General features: G+C 47.6%; 1 protein-coding gene across 1 annotated transcript in view; it reads right to left on the bottom strand.

Annotated features, from left to right (window-relative positions):
- Window positions 1-20,065, bottom strand: part of DHRS12 (dehydrogenase/reductase 12) — a 29,067-nt gene continuing 9,002 nt past the window's right edge. Inside the window, 7 exon segments of the mRNA XM_070240047.1 lie at window positions 1-222; window positions 224-287; window positions 700-785; window positions 2,233-2,307; window positions 3,557-3,562; window positions 3,594-3,679; window positions 18,633-18,707. Coding sequence (XP_070096148.1) covers window positions 145-222; window positions 224-287; window positions 700-785; window positions 2,233-2,307; window positions 3,557-3,562; window positions 3,594-3,679; window positions 18,633-18,707 — 470 coding nt within the window. The 3' untranslated portion in view covers window positions 1-144.

Below are 20,065 nucleotides of genomic sequence, written 5' to 3'. Positions count from 1 at the left end.
TTTCCTCGTCTGTAAATGGGTGTGATAGTAGTGCCTGCCTTGTAGGGGCTGTGAGGACACACGAGTTAGGATCCGGACAGCACTGAGAGAAGCCCCTGGCACCTGGGGTGTACTGTGGGGTGTCTGCCATGGCTGCTGCTGTTTTTAGTTCCCTCCTTTGGGGAGGAGGAAGCCATAGGGAACCCAGGTGACCTGCCCGAGGTCATGGAGTTGGGATGGGCAGATCTGGAAGACAGCTCTGCCCTCCTTCCCTGCTGCTCCAACACACGGATAATTCCAGTTCTCTCCTCAGTGATTATTATTTACCTCTGTGCACTCATTATTTCCAGAAACCTGGGTAGCGGTGAGGTGGTCGGGGGCTGTCCCCAGCGGTCTCCTGCTGACCTCCCTGGGCCCCTGTCCTTTCCCCTCCCACCCGGGAGCGTGGTGTTCACCAGCTGTCCCCGTCCCGGGGCGCTGTGGCCAGGAGGCACCCCGTCCCTCGGCCATGCACATGGCAACCTGGAAACAAGAGCTCTGCCTGGGAGGAGAGGCAGCTCCCTCTCTAGTCCCTGCATCCCCTCTCGCATGGAGATGAAGCAATCCCTGAGTCCTCATTACTCTGGTTTTAGGTCATTCCTGGGGAGATGCAGTCCTGCGGCCACTCAGATATTTTTAGATGAAACATAAGCGGCATGGAAATTAAAGGCTGCGACCTACCAGGGGTGTCCACGCAGCCGGGCTGCATTCGTGAGGAGTGGACGGCCGGTGCCCTGTGGCCCAGCACGCTCAGGCCCCCACTCCCTCTGGACAGGGGGGAAGGCTGAACAAATGGGGGAGAAGGTGCCCCTTAGCGGGGAGGCGGGGGAGCCGGCTGAGGGCACCCAGGACGAGCCTGTCTGGGGCTTTGCCAGGTGCACAGACTTCACCCTTCATTTCACCTTCCTCTGAATCAGGTCTTTACCCGACCAGGTCCGACTAGAACCCCGTGCTGCGTCCTGCCCCCCACCCCATAGGAAGTGCAAACAAGCAGAGAGGGCAGAACGTGAGAACAGGAACAGCAAACTGCCCGCTGCCTGGGACTTCCCTACCCCTCCCCTCAGGAAATTAAACCCCTCTCGCCCAGATCTTCCTCTTTTACAATCACTTGTGCGACCCTCTTCTTTGCTACGCCCAAGCTCAGGCCCCCAGCGCAGGCCAGCACCATGAGGGTGTCCACTGAGATGTGAATTAACTCCTAGAGATGCTTAGAGAACACATGAGTTGCAAATTTAAAAAAAAAAATCATTAAATACTCTACTTAAACCTCAGCTATATTGAGGCTGCTGCCCAGTCCAGGGCAGTTTGTGAAGAACTCCATCTGGGCCTCATTTATGATGAGTGGGTGCTTTATTCCCATGTCCCCTGGGAAAATTATAAAGAACTATGGCTCTTTGAAATGTCCGGATTTTGAGTTAGGAGAAGTAATCTACCAGGATTTGGTCTGGGGGTGAGTGAAAAAAAGTGGGGCATACCCAGGGCGCACAGGGGTTAGGGGGAGAGGTGGGGAGAGTGCCGGACACGGCTACCTGCTGAGGCAACACCATCAACAGACAAAGCTGTGGGCGCCGGCAGCTTCATAGTGAGGGAGCCCAACCAGGGGGATTTCAGGGCAAGAACTGTCTGTGTGGAGTATACAGCAGGCTTTTAAAAATAGCTGTTAACAAGCTGAGATAACGGCAGAACAACTACACTTTCTGTTAAGATCAGGCATGAGAGCTGCCACCCTGTCCCTTGTCCTTTTATTTCTTCAGAACTGAAGGAGCCCGCCCTTCCAGGTGAGCCCAGCGAACCCAGAGTTGTTCCTGTGGCATCTGTCTAGCCAGTGAGTCAGCCGGGGGTCTGCCCAGAGGAGCGAGGAGTGGCGTCGCCCCCGTACTTCTATCTGAGCTGAGCAGGGCCCGGAGGCCTCTCTGGGCTCCTGTTTTGGTGATCACCGGCTCTCACCATTTTCTTGGTGGGCCTGAGAAACACCAAAAAGAAAGGTGGCCACTTCTGTGGCTTCTCGGAGGAGCACGCTAAAGGCCCACCGTGGTCTGAGCAGAGCCCTCCTCCACTCCTGATGGAGAGGGAAGATGTTCGCCAGGGAACATTTTCAGGTGCTGTGAATTACTAACATCCAGATTAATGTGTACCCCAGAATAAGCCTTCTTTGGATAAAAACCCACGTGGCACCTTAATAAAATGCAGTCTTGAGAAAACCACCTCACTTACTTGGTTTTGTGCAGAGACCACAGTTCCATTAAATGCTGTCCCTTCTCACTGTGGATCGTCGGTGCTCAATTCCTCCTGAGGAGAATGTTCCTGGCAGTAAACATAGTGGAAATTTATAAACACAAGTTCGTTAACCCTCGCAGTCCCCTTCTCTGTCAAGCAGTGTATTAGTTTTCTTGTTGCTATTGCAACAAATGTCCACAAACTTAGTGGCTCACAACACCACACGTGTTCTCCTACAGATCTCGAAGTCAGAAGTCTGAAGTGGGTCGTCTGGGACTAAAATCCAGGTGTCCGCAGAGCAGCATTCCTCCTGGAGGTGATAGGGAAGAACCCGTCCCTTGCCTTCTCCAGCTTCCAGAGGTCACCTGCACTCCTTGGTTTGTGGCTGTGCCCCCCCGACCTCTGCTTCCATCGTCACATCTCCTCTGACTCTGGCCCTCCTTCCTCCATTTTATAAGGAACCTTGTGACTACATCAGGCCCACCTGGATAATGCAGGCTACTCTCCCCATCTCAAGATCTGCAACTTCATCACTTCTGCAAAGTCCCTTTTTGCCACATAAAGGTGACATATTCACAAGTTCCAGGAATTAGGACATGGATGGCATAGGGCAGGGGGGTAATTATTCTGGCCACCACAGCAGAGACTATGACGCTTACATAAACTGGCTTCTTCCTGATTTCTCTGATTTGTGTCATTTTAGTCTATTAGGAGAGAACTGGCTCCATGAGCCCGTCCCCTCCCATTCGAGCAGCGTGTTCTCCAGGACATGCCCCCACCCACTCCTGCCCTGCATGACTCCCACAGCTGCCCTGCTTTTCAGAAGCCTCCCTTCCCCGAGGCTTTGCCAACTCTGGCATGACCAGCCTTCAGTGAGGGCTGGGATCCTTAAAACAGATCTTTGCACGGTTCTGCCTCCCTTTTCACAGGGCCTTCGTGGGCCATGCGTGGGCGGCAGCCACCCAGCCACGACAAGAGGCAGGAGTCGGGGAGGTGGAGGGGCCCCTAAGAGCAGGGGAGGCAGGATGGGGAGGGGCTTCCAGGAAGGCTCCGCGGCCAGAAGGAGCATGTGGGATCCCTGCCTGTGCGTCAGGAGCTCCTCAAGTGCATGTCATCAGGAACGAGCCCCAGGCTGACCCTCGTCTCGACCTGGACCCCTCCCAGCCTGCGTCAGATCCTCTCTACACCTAGCTGGATGCTGTGCAGGCTGGCGCACTGCTGCCAGGTTCTTAAACCAAGGCCCGTGGGACAGAATTTGGTTTTCCCTGTTGATGTGGACAGAATGGCCCCCTTAGGACAGTGGAAGCAGCATAGGTAGGACCACCAACTTCCCATCGGGAACAAAGTCATTTACTTACAAACATCCCAAAAGGTCAACCCACCACTTTGGGGTCGTGTCCTTTCTCCAATGCAGGGCTCAGGGCAGTCGTGAGAATGTGCCCACCTGAAGAGGCACAGAACCTCCGTGAGGGTGGGGGAGCTCCCTGGTGCTGCAGGACCCCTCGTGTCGGTGACCCTGAGGAGGGGTGGTGAGGTGGGACCCGGTTACCCGCACCCCCCGGATGAGGCAAGCGGCTACCTGAGCTGCAGTGTCCCTCCTCTCTGAGGCTTTTAGTCCACAGGCTGTGACTGGCTCTGTGTTGCCATTGCTTGCCCCGCTGTTCCTTCCTCCATCTCATCGGTTTTCCTCTCCCCAGGACTGGAACAAAGATGCCTCAGAACCTCATGCACTGACTGAGAGGAAAAGATGTCCACCCCACAGGGAGAGAAACTCAAACTGCAGAACAGCCTAGGAGCCCACTTTGTGGGGGAAAAAATGTATATATACACATATGTTCATTATGTCTAGTCCGTGCATAGAAAAATATGAACAGGAAATATGAAAGTTAGCAACACTGTTGTGTCCCAAGGGTGGGATTAAGTAAAACATTGGCTTCCTTTGCTCTGCATTTCTGTACTGTTTGAACTGGAGTCTTTTTACAATGAGCATATAATTTTATGATGATTTCTGCAACCATAAAACATATATGTATAATATTTTTAACAAAATGAGAAAAATGCTGTTGAAGTGCATTGGACATGGAAAGATATTCACAATATATGGAATGAGAAGTTACAAAACGACAGGAACAACACAATTCCATTCTGGTGAGGAAAGATGTGGCGAAACAGAGAAAATACCCGCAAGAATAAAATTTGGTGGCCTAAAGTGTTAAAAATGCTTATTTCTGAGTGGTACAATTATTATTGCCACGTTATTATGCCTATCTGTGTTTTTTGAAACAATGAACGTACAGTACCTTGTTTTAAGGGGAGGGGGGCGGTAAATTAAAACCCCTTACCACAACGTGAGGTGGGAAACAAGAGGTTGCCAGTGGCAGGCCCTGGGCTTTTTTCTGGACCACTCCTTGGACCTTCTGCTTGAACAACTCCACCCACCGCTCCGTGCCCGGCACCCAAGCTCACAGGAGCAGCCTGGCGTCACAGATGGGGCACTGGGGGGGGCGGGGGTCTGAATTTGAGCCCTGGCTCTGGCACCTACAGCAGTGTGACCTTGGGCCAGTGGACGTGGCAATTTCAGACTTAGTTTCTTTACTCGTGAAAGGGAGATAATAGCCTGCCAGCCCGCTCCCAGGATCAGAGGCTTTTGTGGTGAAATAAAAATGTGTGTGGGCTGGAAAGCTCTCTGTGCACGTTGCTTGTTGTCATTTTATTTCTGTATTATTATTATTATTATTCAGTAATTAGTAATAATAGTAATTCAGAGTTGTGACTTTCATCCCAGACGGCAATCTGTCTTTGGAGGGACATGTCTCTCCAGTTTGTCCGCTAACAATTTGCCTTGTTAGTATTTGTGGATGTTTAACAGCTGTTCCCTTCCATCCAGTGGCCTTGAACACTTTCTTTGTATTCACTGCTGGTGGCTTTCTCTGTGATTTCATTTGCAAGAAGTAGAAAGGAATCCTGCCAAAAGCTGTCTGCCCTATCAGCAGCCGAGACGGATTGTTACAGACGGCTCCTCTGAGTAAAGGAAATGAAGCCGGGCGCGGGCTCCACGCGGCAGGCCTGCAGCCCCCTCCTTGGAAAGGCTGCTGCTTCCCTCGGGGTCACCCGCCCCGGAGCCCAGGAAGGCTGAGGGCTCGGCTTGCTCGCCCTCTGGCCCGAGCTGTGGGGGGGCACCCTCTCTCCTCTCCCCGCAGATGGATGAGACCTGGGGTGAGCCTCTCCTCCCTACCCGGGGGATGGTTGTGTATTTTGTTTTCCACTTCAGCTTCTGTGAGAACACACCTGTATTGATTTAGATGTTAACAGACTCACCTGCAGGAGGATTAGCAGGGCCACTCACCCCTGCCGAATACGCTTCCCGAGGGCACAGCCAGGTGGTATGTGCTTTTTAAAAACTTCTGGAGAAAAAACACAGTTTTGGGCAACAAGCCTTCCAGGGCCTTTTCTATCATTTTAAAATCTCCCTCAACCCACGTCCACAAAATGGGCCCTTCCCCACCCTTCTCCCATTCCCGCCACCTCCTGAAGGAGCAGCTCCGAGACGTCACGTGCTTCTGTAGGCTTTTTGCCTCCTAGGCCACCAGCCGTATCATTCCAAAGAGCATACGTAACTCTTCACACGCAGCAAGCATTTCTCCTCCCTGAGAGGGAGATGAAGCATCTTTTTCAGGCCACAGGCGATTTATAATCCTCCAACCTCCCCGCTGGCTTTCTGAGGCCCTTGCCATGTCCCCTCAGTGTTATTCAGCCCAGCAAAGAGTAACACAATAAAAATCTGCTAAAAAATAACAAATATATAACTAATGTGTGTGTATATGTGTGTGTGTATATATACATTTTTTATTAAAAGAGTTGGAATCAAGAGGATCCCAAAGAGCTTCAGTGACTTACCCAACTTCCCAGCAAGTTCATACAAAGTGGAAAACAGATGGCAAATTTCCCTTTCTTGAGTCATTAAATCACACCAAGTCCCAGCCGACACTACTGCCAACGGAGCAGGAATGAATCCCATTGTTTGCAAGTCACTGTTCCCTTAGCAGGAACTTGGTTCCAGGAGCTCCTTGCCCAGCTCATACAGATCCCACCAGGGCCTGCTGTTAATGAGTGAGCCAGTGTCACTCTCCTACCCCCAAACCCTTCAACATTCCAGGTTCCCAACCGAATTAAGCAAGAAACTCCTTGGCCAGGTGTGGTAGACTTCTCTTGGAGATGTGCCAACACTGCTCCCCTTTGGGGTGGGCTCCTCACTCTGTTTATAACAACAACAAACACATAACTGAGCCGTTACCCTGGGCCAGGCACTGTGTTTGTCCCCCGTGGCCTTGAGCTCTCTCCCAAGAGTATGGAAATGGGACCCTGCAACTGAGGGCAGGTAGAGGGACAATTATTTTTGTCCCAATTATTTTTGCTTTGATTCAGCAGTGCCATATGTGGCCCATGTGCCCAGAAGAGCAGAGACAGTCTGTCTGCAGAGGGGGAGAGAGCGAAGCAGTTGTGATGAGCGTCTGCGAAGAACAGTCCCAGAGAGACAGAAGTTTACCCCAGTTCCTCACAGCAATCCTGTCCTGTTCCCGACCTGCCCACAGCCCAGCTGTGCGTCCCCACTGAGTTCTGTGAGGGCTGCCCTTGCATCTCACCAAGAAATTATTTTTGTCTAGTTGGCTTGAGTGGGTTCCTGTTACTTGTAGCCAGACAACCCCAAGACCCTCGGCTCATCTTAGCTACGCAGTCCCCCAGTTCTTCTGCGCTAATCAGCTCCTTTTAGAATGAGATTATCCCTGAGAAGGGACAGGCAGAGCGTCATTGGAAACGGCCGACAGGTCCTTGGGTCATTCATATTTTAGTGTGAGCCAGTTCGGTAACCTCCCTTCTTCCAAGACTGACCAGCTACCGTCAGGAACATTTAGGGGATTCAGAGTTTTGATAAGAAGAAAAAAAAGGAGAAGATATTTTAGAGTACGGGCTCCCAGGGGACGGCAGTCCTGGGTGAAGGGAAGGTACAGCTACTGGAAAATGTGCCGAAGGTTAGTCCTGCTCGCAGGAATCAGGAAAATCATTCATTATCATTATGACTCATTAGTGTTTTTAATTTACACAATGCCTTCCTTCCAAGGAACTCATTATGTCGATGGAGGTTCATTACGAGAAAGAGATTTGAGAGTGGAATTTATGTTGGACATAGTTTTCTAAATATGGCAACAAGGACCTTTATTACATGAGTACATGACTTGAAGCAAATCTCTCTATATAAGCTAATTAGGGAGGGATGTGAAACGGTGTCAAGCCTAGGTAAGGCTGAAGGAGAGATGGAGAGTACTCTTAAAGCATTACTAAAACCACGTTTCCACCCAAATATTAAATTCGCAGTGCTCCTGAAATCGTACGGTATCTGGGGAATGATATATTTTAATAGCATTAAAGTTAATTATTATTTGATGAGAAAAATACATTGCAATTTTTACTTTTCACATAAGAAAAACTGATAGAAGTTTCTATTAAGAAACCTTCAAAGCCAGCTTGAATTAAAGCCACTAGCCAGTGGGTATGTGCTCCCACCAAGTGTACTATCTGCTGGAGAAAATAATGTCCCTCCACCCCTGGGAAGTTACTGGTGTAGATTTTAAAGGTACAGACGAGCAGCCCTGGTGAATACTATGTGGTACTTCTCCATGTGTACAGTGGTCAGGGTGCATCAGATCTTGCCCTTTGTGCTCAACCTCAACTCATCCTCCTTTATCCAGCTCCAGTCACTCAGCAAGTATTTATCAAGGGCCTGCTAAACATCAGCCCCGGTGCTAAGCACTAGGGAGACTGTGAGGGCTCCCTGCCCTCATGGTATTTCCCAGGCATTAATAAGCATTAAGCAGATTATTATGCAATTAACTTACACTCACGGTTCAGGTAACTGCTATGATGGAAGAGTGTAGACTGTTATGAGTACATGGGGGTGGGTGGGGATGGCGTCAGGGCTGCATTAGCAATGAGGTGACATCGGAGCTAAGATTTAGAGGAGAGGCAGGAATAAGCTGGCAGAGCATTGGGAGAGGGCTGGGGATGGAAAGGAGATTGTTCCAGGCATGCAGCACAGCCTGTGCAAAGAGCCCTGGGGTTGGAGGGCTCAACCAAGGGTGGCTGAAGCTGAGTGAGCGAGCTGGAGAGTAGGGCAAGCTGAGGCTGGAGCCTCGAAGGCCAATGCCAATGATACTGAGCTTTTATGACACCAAGATGTGATCTGAAACAGAATGAAACAGATGTGTAATTTTTAAGGATCACTCTGTCAGCTTTAGGGAGGAAGCCAACGATGTGGGGGTGGGGCACGAGTGGGCACCAAGAGCCTAGCATTACCACACTATATTACAGTACCCGAGGCGGCTTGGGCAGAGTGGTACCATGGAGATGAAGAGAAGCAGACAAACCGGAGGCATGATATGGAGGCCGACTCAAAGGCACGATAATCGATTGGATGCAGGAGGTAAGGAAGGGGAAGTGAACAAGTGGGTGGACGGTCATGCCATCTACTGAGGCGGGGACAATTAGAGGAGGAGTAGACTGGTGAGGGAAGGTCAGGGTCTTAATTTTGGACATGTTGAGTTTGAGGTATTCGAGATATGGACTTGGAGCTCAGAAGAGAGATCTGGGCTGGATGGAGACCCTTGGGAGCCAGGGCACAAGGTGGCATTTGGGGCTGTGGACAGGGATGAGATCATTATAGAGAGAGTGCAGAGGGAGGAGAGGGGAGGGCCAGGATTGGGCTGGGATGGACTCCAACATTTAAAGGTCACGCAGAGAAACCGCATTTGGCTAAGGAGCTTGAGGAGAAAGGAGCGGAGACAGGAGAGGCTATGACTTAGAGGATGGAATCACAGGGCCCACACAGAGAGGGTCCCAGGTGAACGTGGACAACCGCGTCAAGTGCTGCTGAGGGATCGTGTAAGACGAGAATGGAGGCACGTCCTCTCGGTTTGGCAATAGGAGGGTCACAGGTGACCTCAGCTAGAAAGTCACCAGTGGTTGGGGAGAAAACCAGAATGGAGTGTGTTGCCAAGTGCATGGGAAGTGAGGAAATGAAGACAGAGTTTCGCTGTGAGGAGAGGAGGAAGAAGGAGTAGAGTGTGGAGTAGGGGGACCGACTTGTCCCAGCTTGTCCAGGATTCTCCTGGTTTCAGCACTAAAAGTCCTGTGTCCTAGGTACCCTCTTAGTCCCAGGAAAACCCAGATGGTTGGTCACCCCAAGGTGGAGTCTTGCAAAGTGTTTGTTCTTGTCTCTAGTAAACATGAGAATGGACATATGTGAACGCTAATGGGAAGGATCACCTGAGAGGAGAGGGGAGAGCCCTGGTCACCTGCCTGAGCTTCCACGTCACTCACTCATGGGTGACAATGCTGTCACTTCCTTGTCTTCCTCAGGCATCCAAGGTCTATGCCTCAGGGTGCTGCAGCGAAACCAGTGTTTCTGGTGCAAGATGTCTGCATTTCCTCCCTGCTGTGACATCCGAGGGACACTCTTGCGGAGGACACTTGGGATACAATGAAAGAGCCTGCTTTACAGCAGGGAGAACCCAATTGTGGGCACTGGGCCCTCACTCATTAAAAGCACAAAGGTGCTTAATTGGGATTTTGTTTTTAAAATTCCCCAAATGAGTGTCTGGGAGAGCTGCTGTGAACAGCACTCCTTTAAGAACACCCACCGAATCCCAGCCAGATGATCAGATAAGGTTCTGGGCCCACAGGCCAGAATGAGTTCCAGGCCCCTCACGGACTTCTTGAATTGAGGCCAGTGCTCCTTTGGCCAGGAGACCAGGAGAAGCGGTCCCCACAGAGCCCAGAGAGAGCTGGGTGCTGCAGCAGCTCAGAACCCACCCCCACCCGAGAATGGTGGGCAGGGCATCGTGGCCAAGGGGACTCAATTCTGGGAAGTTTTTGTGCCTCATCCAAAGCAGCCTTGATGACTGGCAGAAAACGAAAAGCCAAGGAGCACATGATCTCTGACTTTTGGGTTTATTCATTCTCTCTCCTTAGGAGGGCCGTACAGAGCTCCCCAGTGCAGTTTTAGACCATGAGCCTCCTCCAGGGCTCCAAAGTCTTCTACGGGTGGAGAGGGGCTCCTACTGGTGGTTTCAGGAGCTCAAGACCCCACCAGTCTCCCCTGTTGCCCGAAATCTGCCCTTCTGCCCCACAAACTATCAATCCTCTGGGTTAAAATGGGTTAAGAATGAGATCCGTAATGAGCTGGGACTTGCCCTAGAAGATATTAAAATGTACTGTGAATAATTAGAATAGTCTGGTTCTGACATAATAATTAATAGATCAGCAGAACAGACTAGAGCTCAGAGAAGAAACTTAATGAGAATTTGGTATATGATAAAGATGGCACCACAGCTCAAAAGATTATGCAATAAATAAGCAGCTATGACACTGTTTATTAAAAAATATAAGGAGAGAGAGAGAAAGAGGGAGAGAAAGAGAGAAAGAAAGAGAGGCTCTTTACGTATACCAAAATAACTTTCAGATGGATTAAAAGGCTAAATAAGAGAAAATGTTATAAGAAAATAGGGGAGAAAAAAACCAAGTAGGTATTTAGAGTACCCAGGGATTTTTTTTTATGCCATACAAATGGATAACTCAATCTTAATGATAAATATACAGCCTGACTACATAAAAAATTTAAACTTCTGTGAGGCAAACCAAAAATAAAATTTAAAAGTAATTTGCTAAACTGCAGGGAGAAGGCACTTGTGATAAATGTGCCAAAGAAAGTTTATAAATCAACACTTTAAAAGATGATGATCACAACAGAAAAATGGGCAAAGGACATGAACAGGCAATTTACAAAAGAAATACAAATGGCCATAAACAACCACCACCACCAAGTTCACCATCACTAGTTTTTTTTGTTTTTGTTTTTGTTTTGAGGAAGATTAGCCCTGAGCTAACTACTGCCAGTCCTCCTCTTTTTGCTGAGGAAGACTGGCCTTGAGCTAACATCCGTGCCCATCTTCCTCTACTTTATATGTGGGATGCCTACCACAGCATGGCATGCCAAGTGGTGCCATGTCCACACCCGGGATCCGAATCGGCGAACCCCGGGCCACCGAGAAGCAGAACGTGCGAACTTAACCGCTGCGCCACTGGGCTGGCCCCTCACCATCGCTAGTAACCAAAGAAACACACAAAAAAATAGGATGCAATGTTTCATCTGTCAGTTTTGCAAAGATCATTCTTTTGAGAACAACAGGACCCAGAATTTGTTAGGAAGAGGAGAAAAGGGCACTTTGAATGCTGGTGGGAATATAAATTGCTAAATTTTTTCTGGAGGGCAATTTGGTTAATGTCCATCAAGGGTCTTGAAAATGCTCACATACTAGGTCCCTGTAATTTCACTACTAGGAATCCACGCTAAGGGAATAGCCAAAGATGTACACAAAAATGTATGTACAAAAGTGTTCATTGTGGAGTCATTTTCAATAGTGGGAAATTGGAAACAAGCTAAATATCCCACAATAGGAGATTAATTAAATAAATTATGGAACATTCATTCAATAGACTATATTATTAACAGAAATAACATTTTAAAGGATACTTAAGGCCATGAGAAAACATTTATAATGCTAAATGGAAAAACACAAGACTCAGAATGATATATACAGTGTGGTTCCAATTGGGAGTAGGGGACATGCATAGAAGAAGTCTTAGAGAAAACAGACCAAAAATGTTAATAGTGGGCTATACTTTAACGATGGAATTACAGGCGAGTTTTCATTTCTCTTCTATATTTTTACTTCCTTATTTTCTAGATGAATATTCATTTGTTTTATGATTAGAAAAATAAATGCTCTTGAATAAATAACCTCCTCTCCTATCCCGCTCCCCACCATAAAGTCCTAAGACGGCACCTGCTAAAATGAGCATAGATCCCTTGAGTCACTTAGCTGTGATCTAGGACCCAGAAAGGAGTGGGCCCCAAAAGAATGAGAGAAAAGAGACCAATATTCGGAGGGAGGGGAGAGGGGAGGATGAGGAAGGGAAGTGGGAGTGGTCCAGAATGTAGAATGCTGCTGAAGCCACGCTGGCCTTGCTGGGGCCCTGATGACACTCCAACATCCACTAATTCACTTGTTTGAAGAGATCAGAGGGGACTGGGCACCTTGGGGGCCAGATTCCAAAATGAGAGAAGGAAACCTAAGAGAGACCACTGATACGGCTAGATGGCAGCCCTCTCCTTCTCTCTCTCTCTCCTTTCTATCTTCCTCTCTCCTTTCCTCTCAGTGGATTCTTAGGGGATAGGTGGTACAGAGAAAATTCTAGAAAATGATAGGGATGGAGGAACAATGGGAACACCCATGATGCACTGGGATTGGCTGTTCATCTTTTCTTTTGCAACTACTGCCTGCTTCCCAGCTTTGCCCAGAACTAGATGGGCTTTCAAGAAATGTGAAACCTCACTCAGGTCAAGGATCTCTCATGGGGCCACCTTTCCTCACCCCAAGAGGCTCTCCTGTACTGAAAGGCTGCTGTTCTCTCCTCCCACAGCCTTTGTACTCTCCACTATCCTTGGAATATGGAAGGGCCTTTCCCCAGCCCCTGCACCGCACAGCATGGAGGGGATCTCTGCATTTATTCCTCTCCAATGGGTACTTTTGAGCACCTATGATTATCAGGCAGGGTGACCTGTGCTCAGAACTGAAGAGGACACAGTGTCCCTTCTAGGAGCTCATTGATTACAGAGGGAGGGCACCTAGAAACAGTCGTTATCAATAACCTGTTTACTAAGACATGGACTCACCACATGCCAAGCATCGTGCTGAGAGCTACAATGCTTTCCTTTTTTTCTTTTTCTTAAATATATATCTCTCTACTTACAGTAAAATTCTGTGTGTGTGTGTGTGTGTGTGTGTGTGTGTGTGTGTGTGTCTGTACAGCTCTATGAGTTTTGACAAATGCATAGGGTTCGGGAACTGTGCATTACGTTGTAGTGCGATTCAGAAGAGTTACATCACCCCAAATATTCCCTCACAGTCACCTATTCCCTTGTGGTCACACCCTCCTCTCACCCCTCGCCCCCAGCAGCCACTGATCTGTTCTCAGGCCCTATAGGTTCGCCTTTTCCAGAATGTTATATATATAGAATCATACAGTATGTCTCCTTTTGAGTCTGGCTTGACTTTTGCCAATGCATTCAAGAGTCATCCACGTTGTTGCAAACATCAATATTTTATTCCTTTTTATTGCTGAATAGCATCCTGTTGTTTGGAAGTACCATACTTTAACCATAGTTTATTCACCAGTTGAAAAACATCGGGGTTGTTTCCAGTTTGGGGCGATTATGAATAAAACAAGCTGCTGTAAACATTTGTGTGTGTGTGTTTTTGTGTGAACACAAGTTCTTTCTCTTGAGTAAATAACTTACAACTCTTTCTTTAATCTTCACCTCTAGCCTATAAAAGCATCATTTATCCTCATTTTACAAAATGGGAACATGAGGCTTGGGGAGGTTTAAGCAATTTGCACATAGTCATAGAGCTGGAGGAACTGGACCCAGGCCGTGGACCCAGTCAGTAGACCCAGAAGGTCAGCTCAGTTCAGCCAAAGAGGATGAGCTCCTCCTAAGGGTCAGGCAGGTCTTCCCTCAGGGATCCATGCTCTATGCAAGAAACCCATTGATCAACAGGTGATTTCTATTGTGCTTAGACACACAGAGCCAAGAGGAGGAGCAGCGATCAAGCTCCAGGCTGGGGTGTGCCCAGCTGAGTCACAGAGGAGAAGTGAAAGTGGGGGCATTCCAGGCAGAGGAGCAGCCGGGACAAAAGCCTGGAGGTATGTTCCAAACTGCTAGGGGCATGTTCCAAAACTAACGGGCTCACAGGCAGAGGAACCACGTAGGGAAATGATGGGAAGCAGTTTGGACAAGTAGGTGGCTGGGGTATAATAATAAAGGACTTCAATTCCAGGTTAATGGATTTGGATGTTAAAACAGTATTAGCTGTCATTTCTACAGTACTTATATTTCCTAGATACTGTGTCTCTCTGGGAATCTTGAAGGTTTATGCACTGGATGGAGGTCTTAGGAGCAAAATGGTGTGTGGGTAAAGCTCAGGGTATAGGTGATTGACAAGTCAGAATGCCTGGCACCAAACATAGTGTGTAAGGAAACATTCTACCCTGGAAGCACTGTTCCTCTAAGGCTTCGTACCCTAGCTCCCTCCTGGATGACAAGAGGACTTACCATATGGTTACTGAAGTTGTTTATGTGTCTAAGTCCCCCACTAGGCCAGGAGTCCCTTTAATCTCTGAATCCTCATCACTGACCACAGTGTCTGGTGTATAGTAGGCCCTCTATAAATGTTTATTGAATAAAGAAGGCATTTTGTGTATTAAATATTTTGGATAATAAATAACTATCACATCAAACTCAGATGACCCTTTTCCAAAGAATTAGAATATAATAAAATTGACCTTGTGGGAGATTATCATTCAACAATATCCACCCCCTCTTCCCCACCTCCATGGGCAGAGTATGCTTCCCTCATTCTTGATTTGGGGCTCTTTGAAATGACTTGCATTGGTCAATTGCATGTTAGCAGACGTGAATCAAGCTGGGGTGGGAAATGTGCTTGCACACTTGGGCTTCTGCCATTGCCATTGGAGCATACTCTGGCCAACCTAACAGTTGAAGGAGGATGCGAAAATGCAAAACACGATCCACATCCAACTTGTTGCTTAGAGACACCCCTCTGAGCTCAGCTGAGAATAGCCACCCAGCGGACTTGCATAAGAACCAGCAAAAAATACATGTTCAGCATTGTATGCCTCTGAGATTTTGGAGTTTTGTTATATAGCCACAGCTGTCAGATACAACCCTATCCTGGAAATGCACCAGCTATGATTTCGTTGTCCTTTGTCTAGGAAGGCGAGTCACAGACTCTAGTTTCAGACTACTTCTGACCCTCAGTCTCCTTGTCTGTGAAATTTGTCAAGTTATGAGGATTGAATAAGATAATCCCAGAAAAAACACTTGGTGCAGCCCCTGGCACATGGGAAGTGCTCAGCATGTGCTATTATTATTATTATGATCATTATTATTATTAAAATATTTCTGGACCTTGGGTCCCTGCTTTATACAGGACTTGTCATTGGCTGTGGGGATATGCCAGTGAGTAGAGCTCCAAATAACAGAATGTCAAGTGACAGAACATTTACTGTATACTAATATGTGTCCTTCCAAAATGACCTAAACTGAACTCCCCCACCTTCTGCCAAAGAGCTGAGGCACCACTGCTTGTTTATTACAGTCTATTAATTGATGACGCAGCTGTCCTGGAGGAGGTGGAATCAGTGTCTGCGTCTTGCGTCCTGTGGCGTGAGCAAGGCTAAGATGTGGGTGAGAGTTTTAATCCGCGAGCGCTCAGGCTGTGGCAGGCTGCCAGCAGAGCACTTAGCACAACCTCTCCTCCCCTCCCATCTGTCTTCACTCCTCGCGGACTCTCAATGCCACTGAATGCTAACAGGCAAAATGTATATGATTTGAGAAGACCCAAAAGGCGCGGCGAGAACAGCACCAAACAGAATCTGTCTCCTGAGATACCAGAATCTCTCCGCGCTCCACCCACCCCCACAGAATGTTAAGAATTATTTCCAAACTTCATCTAATTCATATACTATGATATCTCCACAAACAGCCATGTGCAGGCATGGGCTCTGACGATATCTCACATTTAACTAATCTCCAGCTTCCAAACCCCTAGGATCTGGTGATAAATTCTGCAAATACTGGTGTCTGTCCCGTCCTCTGAGTGTCTGGAACCTACTGAGGTTTGGTTGGGAATTATTGGAAATGTTTCTAAAGACTCAACTGAATCTTAGAAAACAGAAAACAACCTATCCCACATTACATAATCGGGCCAGGAAAACGTGTTTCATATTAGAACGGCAGCCAGCAATTTCCTAGGACTCAGACAGAGGTCTGGGTTGTTCATTTGGCTCTAGACCTGCTTAAGAATGACAATATTTTAACCTCTCTGTGTCTCCTCATCTGTGAAGCAGAGACACATTAAGCTGCCCCCTCCGTCACCGACATGCTTCTTTGTATATTGTGCTGTGTCTCTCACTCCAGAGAGGATGAATAAATATCAAAGCATGAGAGTTATTATGCTTCTCAGAGAGGTTGGGAAGATCAATAAAATGTTTCCAACACAAATAGGAAATGAAAATGAAGGCATATCAAGGTCCTTAGGAGCAGACTAGATGCATACAGAAGTACAACATAACCAGCCATGTAATCAAAGAGTCAGTCCCCCCAGAGGCTATCACATCTGTCCACATTCTCAGTTCTCGCAACGAGTCCCAGATGGCCCTCTAAGTAGCACCTCCAGCCCATCCTCCTCTGGCATGTATGGTCACTCCCCTCCCAGTGCTCCCTTAGCACTTATTTCACGATGATACAATGATGAGTTTGAGGAAGCAATGGCAGAATTGCATCCTGGTTACGAACTTGGGCTGTGGAGGAAGGCAGACTTGAGTTCAAATTCTGGCCCCTCCACTTGACCTTGGGCAAGTGATACAAGCTCTCCCAATTCTACTTTTCTCATCTGTAATGAACAGGTAGGAACACCTCCATCATAGGGTCATGAGGGTTAAGTGACATATATACAACACTCACGAGGGCCCAGCACGCAGCAAACCCCCACGAGAATTTTGCAGGATGGTGGATAGGTGGGTGGGAAAGCAGCCAAGCTGGCTTCATCCTGCGCAGTCCCACAGGTGCTGTGTCTCTAAGGGCCCTGCATTTGGTTTAATGCTCTGTTGTCACTGTATTGAAATTCTTAATAATTTTTGAATACAGGGGCCCCACATTGCTGTTTGGCACTGGGCCCCACAAATCATGAAGCCAGTTCTGCTGAGCAGCCACTCTAGGAGTCTTTGCCATCCAACCGAGTTAGAAGGCAAACCTCTGCATGCCCCCACATTTGGGTACTTTTGGGACTTTTGGCAATGATACCACATTTGGAGCAAAATCAAAGATGGAAATACTTGAACCAAATCTGCACCATTTCATAGCACACTTCCAGGTATTGGTTTTAAAAAATGCACCCTCACCACCAAGGAGAAAGTTTCTTCCCCTCTCCTGATGTTTCCTTCCTCGTGGACAGAATGCAAAGAGTGTGATGCTGTCCTCTCTCAACCCCTTCTCCCTCCATCTAGGGAGGTGGAGGGCTTACATAATCAGTTGAGTCAATCTGGAACAATCAGCTGTGCATGCTCAGCTCCGCTCCCGCTTTCCCCTATTCCTGGGGAGGAGATGGTGGTGGCTGTCCTAGGCCAGCCAACAAAGTAAGTGAGTCTGTCTAATTCTGGAGTTTGATGTTAAGGAACCCATTTGGCTCAGACTGAGCCATGCCCTTCAACTAGTCTTACCAGTGAGAGCAGTGATATTTTGCTATTATTCCATTGTCTTACTCCTCAGTTGGTTCAGTTCTTGGGTGAGAAGAGGGTTGTTATTTAATGGACACCCTCAACCACCCCAACAACCACATCAACCCCTGCCATCCACCCTGTGACTCAGGACAATATTTAATTAAAATGCCCCATTAAAACCTTAACTTACTGTAAGGAAGTGGTATAGATACTGGGGAGAATCTTAGATTCCTTGTATCTCCCAGGTGAAAGGCACTGAAATAATCTACTCCAGACCCCTAGGTTCAAGGAGAAAATCTAAGGTTAAAAGCCTGGTACCTTGGTTCTCAAATTGAGTGTGCATCAGAGTCATCTGGAGGGCTTTTCAGAACACAGATTTCTCTGCCCCATCCCAGAGTTTTGGATTCAGTAGATTTGAGGGTGAGGCCCAAGAATGTGCATTTCTACCAAGTTCCCCAGTGATGCTGATGCTGCTGGTCGAGGAAGATGAATCTGAGAACCACTGGCCCGGTGTAAAATCAGTCGGCCTGTTAGCACAGAGCGGGACCGAGAATCCAGGTGTCCTCTGTTCTGGCTGAATGCCCTTGTTGCTCCATCTCCTTGTCTCATGGTTGTGCCTTCCTCAGTTCTGCTGGAAGTTCCCTTGGCTACAGTTTTCATATTCAAGTTCATCTCACTCTCCACCTGAGATGAACTTGCTCTGCCCTCCCAAATAATTCTATGATGAGCCTTGAGCTTCCTAGAAAATAATGCTTTAACAATACAAAGTATTTCTGGCACTAATACACATTATGAAAAACATGACAAGAGAGAGTGTTTTATGAAGAAAAATGAATGCAGTGAAGGATACACTTAAAGCAAATGCAATCACGCCAGGGACCAAGAACCCAAAAGGTTGACCCATCTTTCTGATCCTTCTATGGTGTCATCTATGTCTGGTTCTTTTGCCAAACACAAACAAGAAAACTGCTTACACTTACCCACAGTCTTGGGAGCCAAGTTTTTTTCAAGTCCATCTTCTGTGAGCTCTCTTTTATTGACTATGCATTATTGATCTAGAAATTACAATTATGACTTCAAAAAACAAGGAAAACAGGGCCAAGGGATCAGTTCCCAAACCCCACACCCCCACCGCCTTCACCAGCCCCGCATCAAGTGAGGGTAATTCTGCCCAACTGTCCCTTCACTCCAAACCCCATCCAGGAAAATGTCACTTGTGCTGCAGGCTCAGCCACAGAACTATGCAGAGATCTCTAATTACAAGGACTTGGCCGGGCAACCTAATTCACAATAAAATGCTCTGGGAATTCGCCTAGACCAGCGCTGTCCAATAGAAAGAATGTCATTTTAAATTTTCTTGAAAGTAGCCACATTGAAAAGGTAGAAAGAAACAGGTAAAATTAATTTTAATACTATATTTTATTTAATTCAATACATCCAAAATAGTTTCATCTCAACACATAATCGATATAAAAATATTAATGAGGGGCCGGCCCTGTGGCCAAGCAGCTAAGTTTGCACGCTCCGCTTTGGCGGCCCATGGTTTCACCAGATCAGATCCTGGGCGCTGACCCAGCACCACTCATCAGGCCATGCTGAGGTGGCGTCCCACATGACGCAACTAGAAGGACCCACAATTAAAATATACAACTAGGTACTGGGGGGCTTTGGGGAGAAGAAGGGAAAAAAAAAGATTGGCAACAGATGTTAGCTCAGGTGCCAATCTAGGAAAAAAAAATATTAATGAGATAGTTTAATTTTTTCACACTAAGTCTTCAAAATCAGCTGATCATTACACATACAGTACATCTCAATTTAGATGAGCTACATTGCAAATGCTCCATAACCATACTGGACAGTGCAAGACCAGACCTTGGCCCAAACAGACATTTTGGAGCACGTTAGAAACTACTTAGATAGAAAAGCAGCTCAGCTCAAAATGGGATCTCTGGGAGGAGCAGACAGGCACCATCCCACCTGGGTCCTCCTGGCTTTCTGTGGAGTTCTGACTGTTACTAAAAGATTTGCGTGTCCACAGCAAGTGTTCTTTTGGACTAAGCTTCTTATTTTTGTTTTTCCCTGAGCCTCTGATTTTAATATACCACTTCCCAAATCTACAGAGCTCAGGAATACAGATATACAAATCAATTTTGTTTTTTGGGGGGGGGAAGATTAGCCCTGAGCTAACTACTGCCAATCCTCCTTTTTCCTGAGGAAGACTAGCCCTGAGCTAACATCCGTGCCCATCTTCCTCTACTTTATATGTGGGACGCCTACCACAGCATGGCTTTTTGCCAACCGGTGCCACGTCCGCACCCAGGATCCGAACCTGCGAATCGCAGGCCGCTGAGAAGCCAAAATGTGTGAACTTAACTGCTGCGCCACTGGGCCAGCCCTAAATGAGTTTTTGAAA

This window comes from Equus caballus, chromosome 17 (assembly GCF_041296265.1).
Source record: "Equus caballus isolate H_3958 breed thoroughbred chromosome 17, TB-T2T, whole genome shotgun sequence".
Taxonomy (NCBI): domain Eukaryota; kingdom Metazoa; phylum Chordata; class Mammalia; order Perissodactyla; family Equidae; genus Equus; species Equus caballus.
Note: the sequence above shows the minus strand (reverse complement) of the source record. Positions and strands in the feature narration are given on the sequence as shown.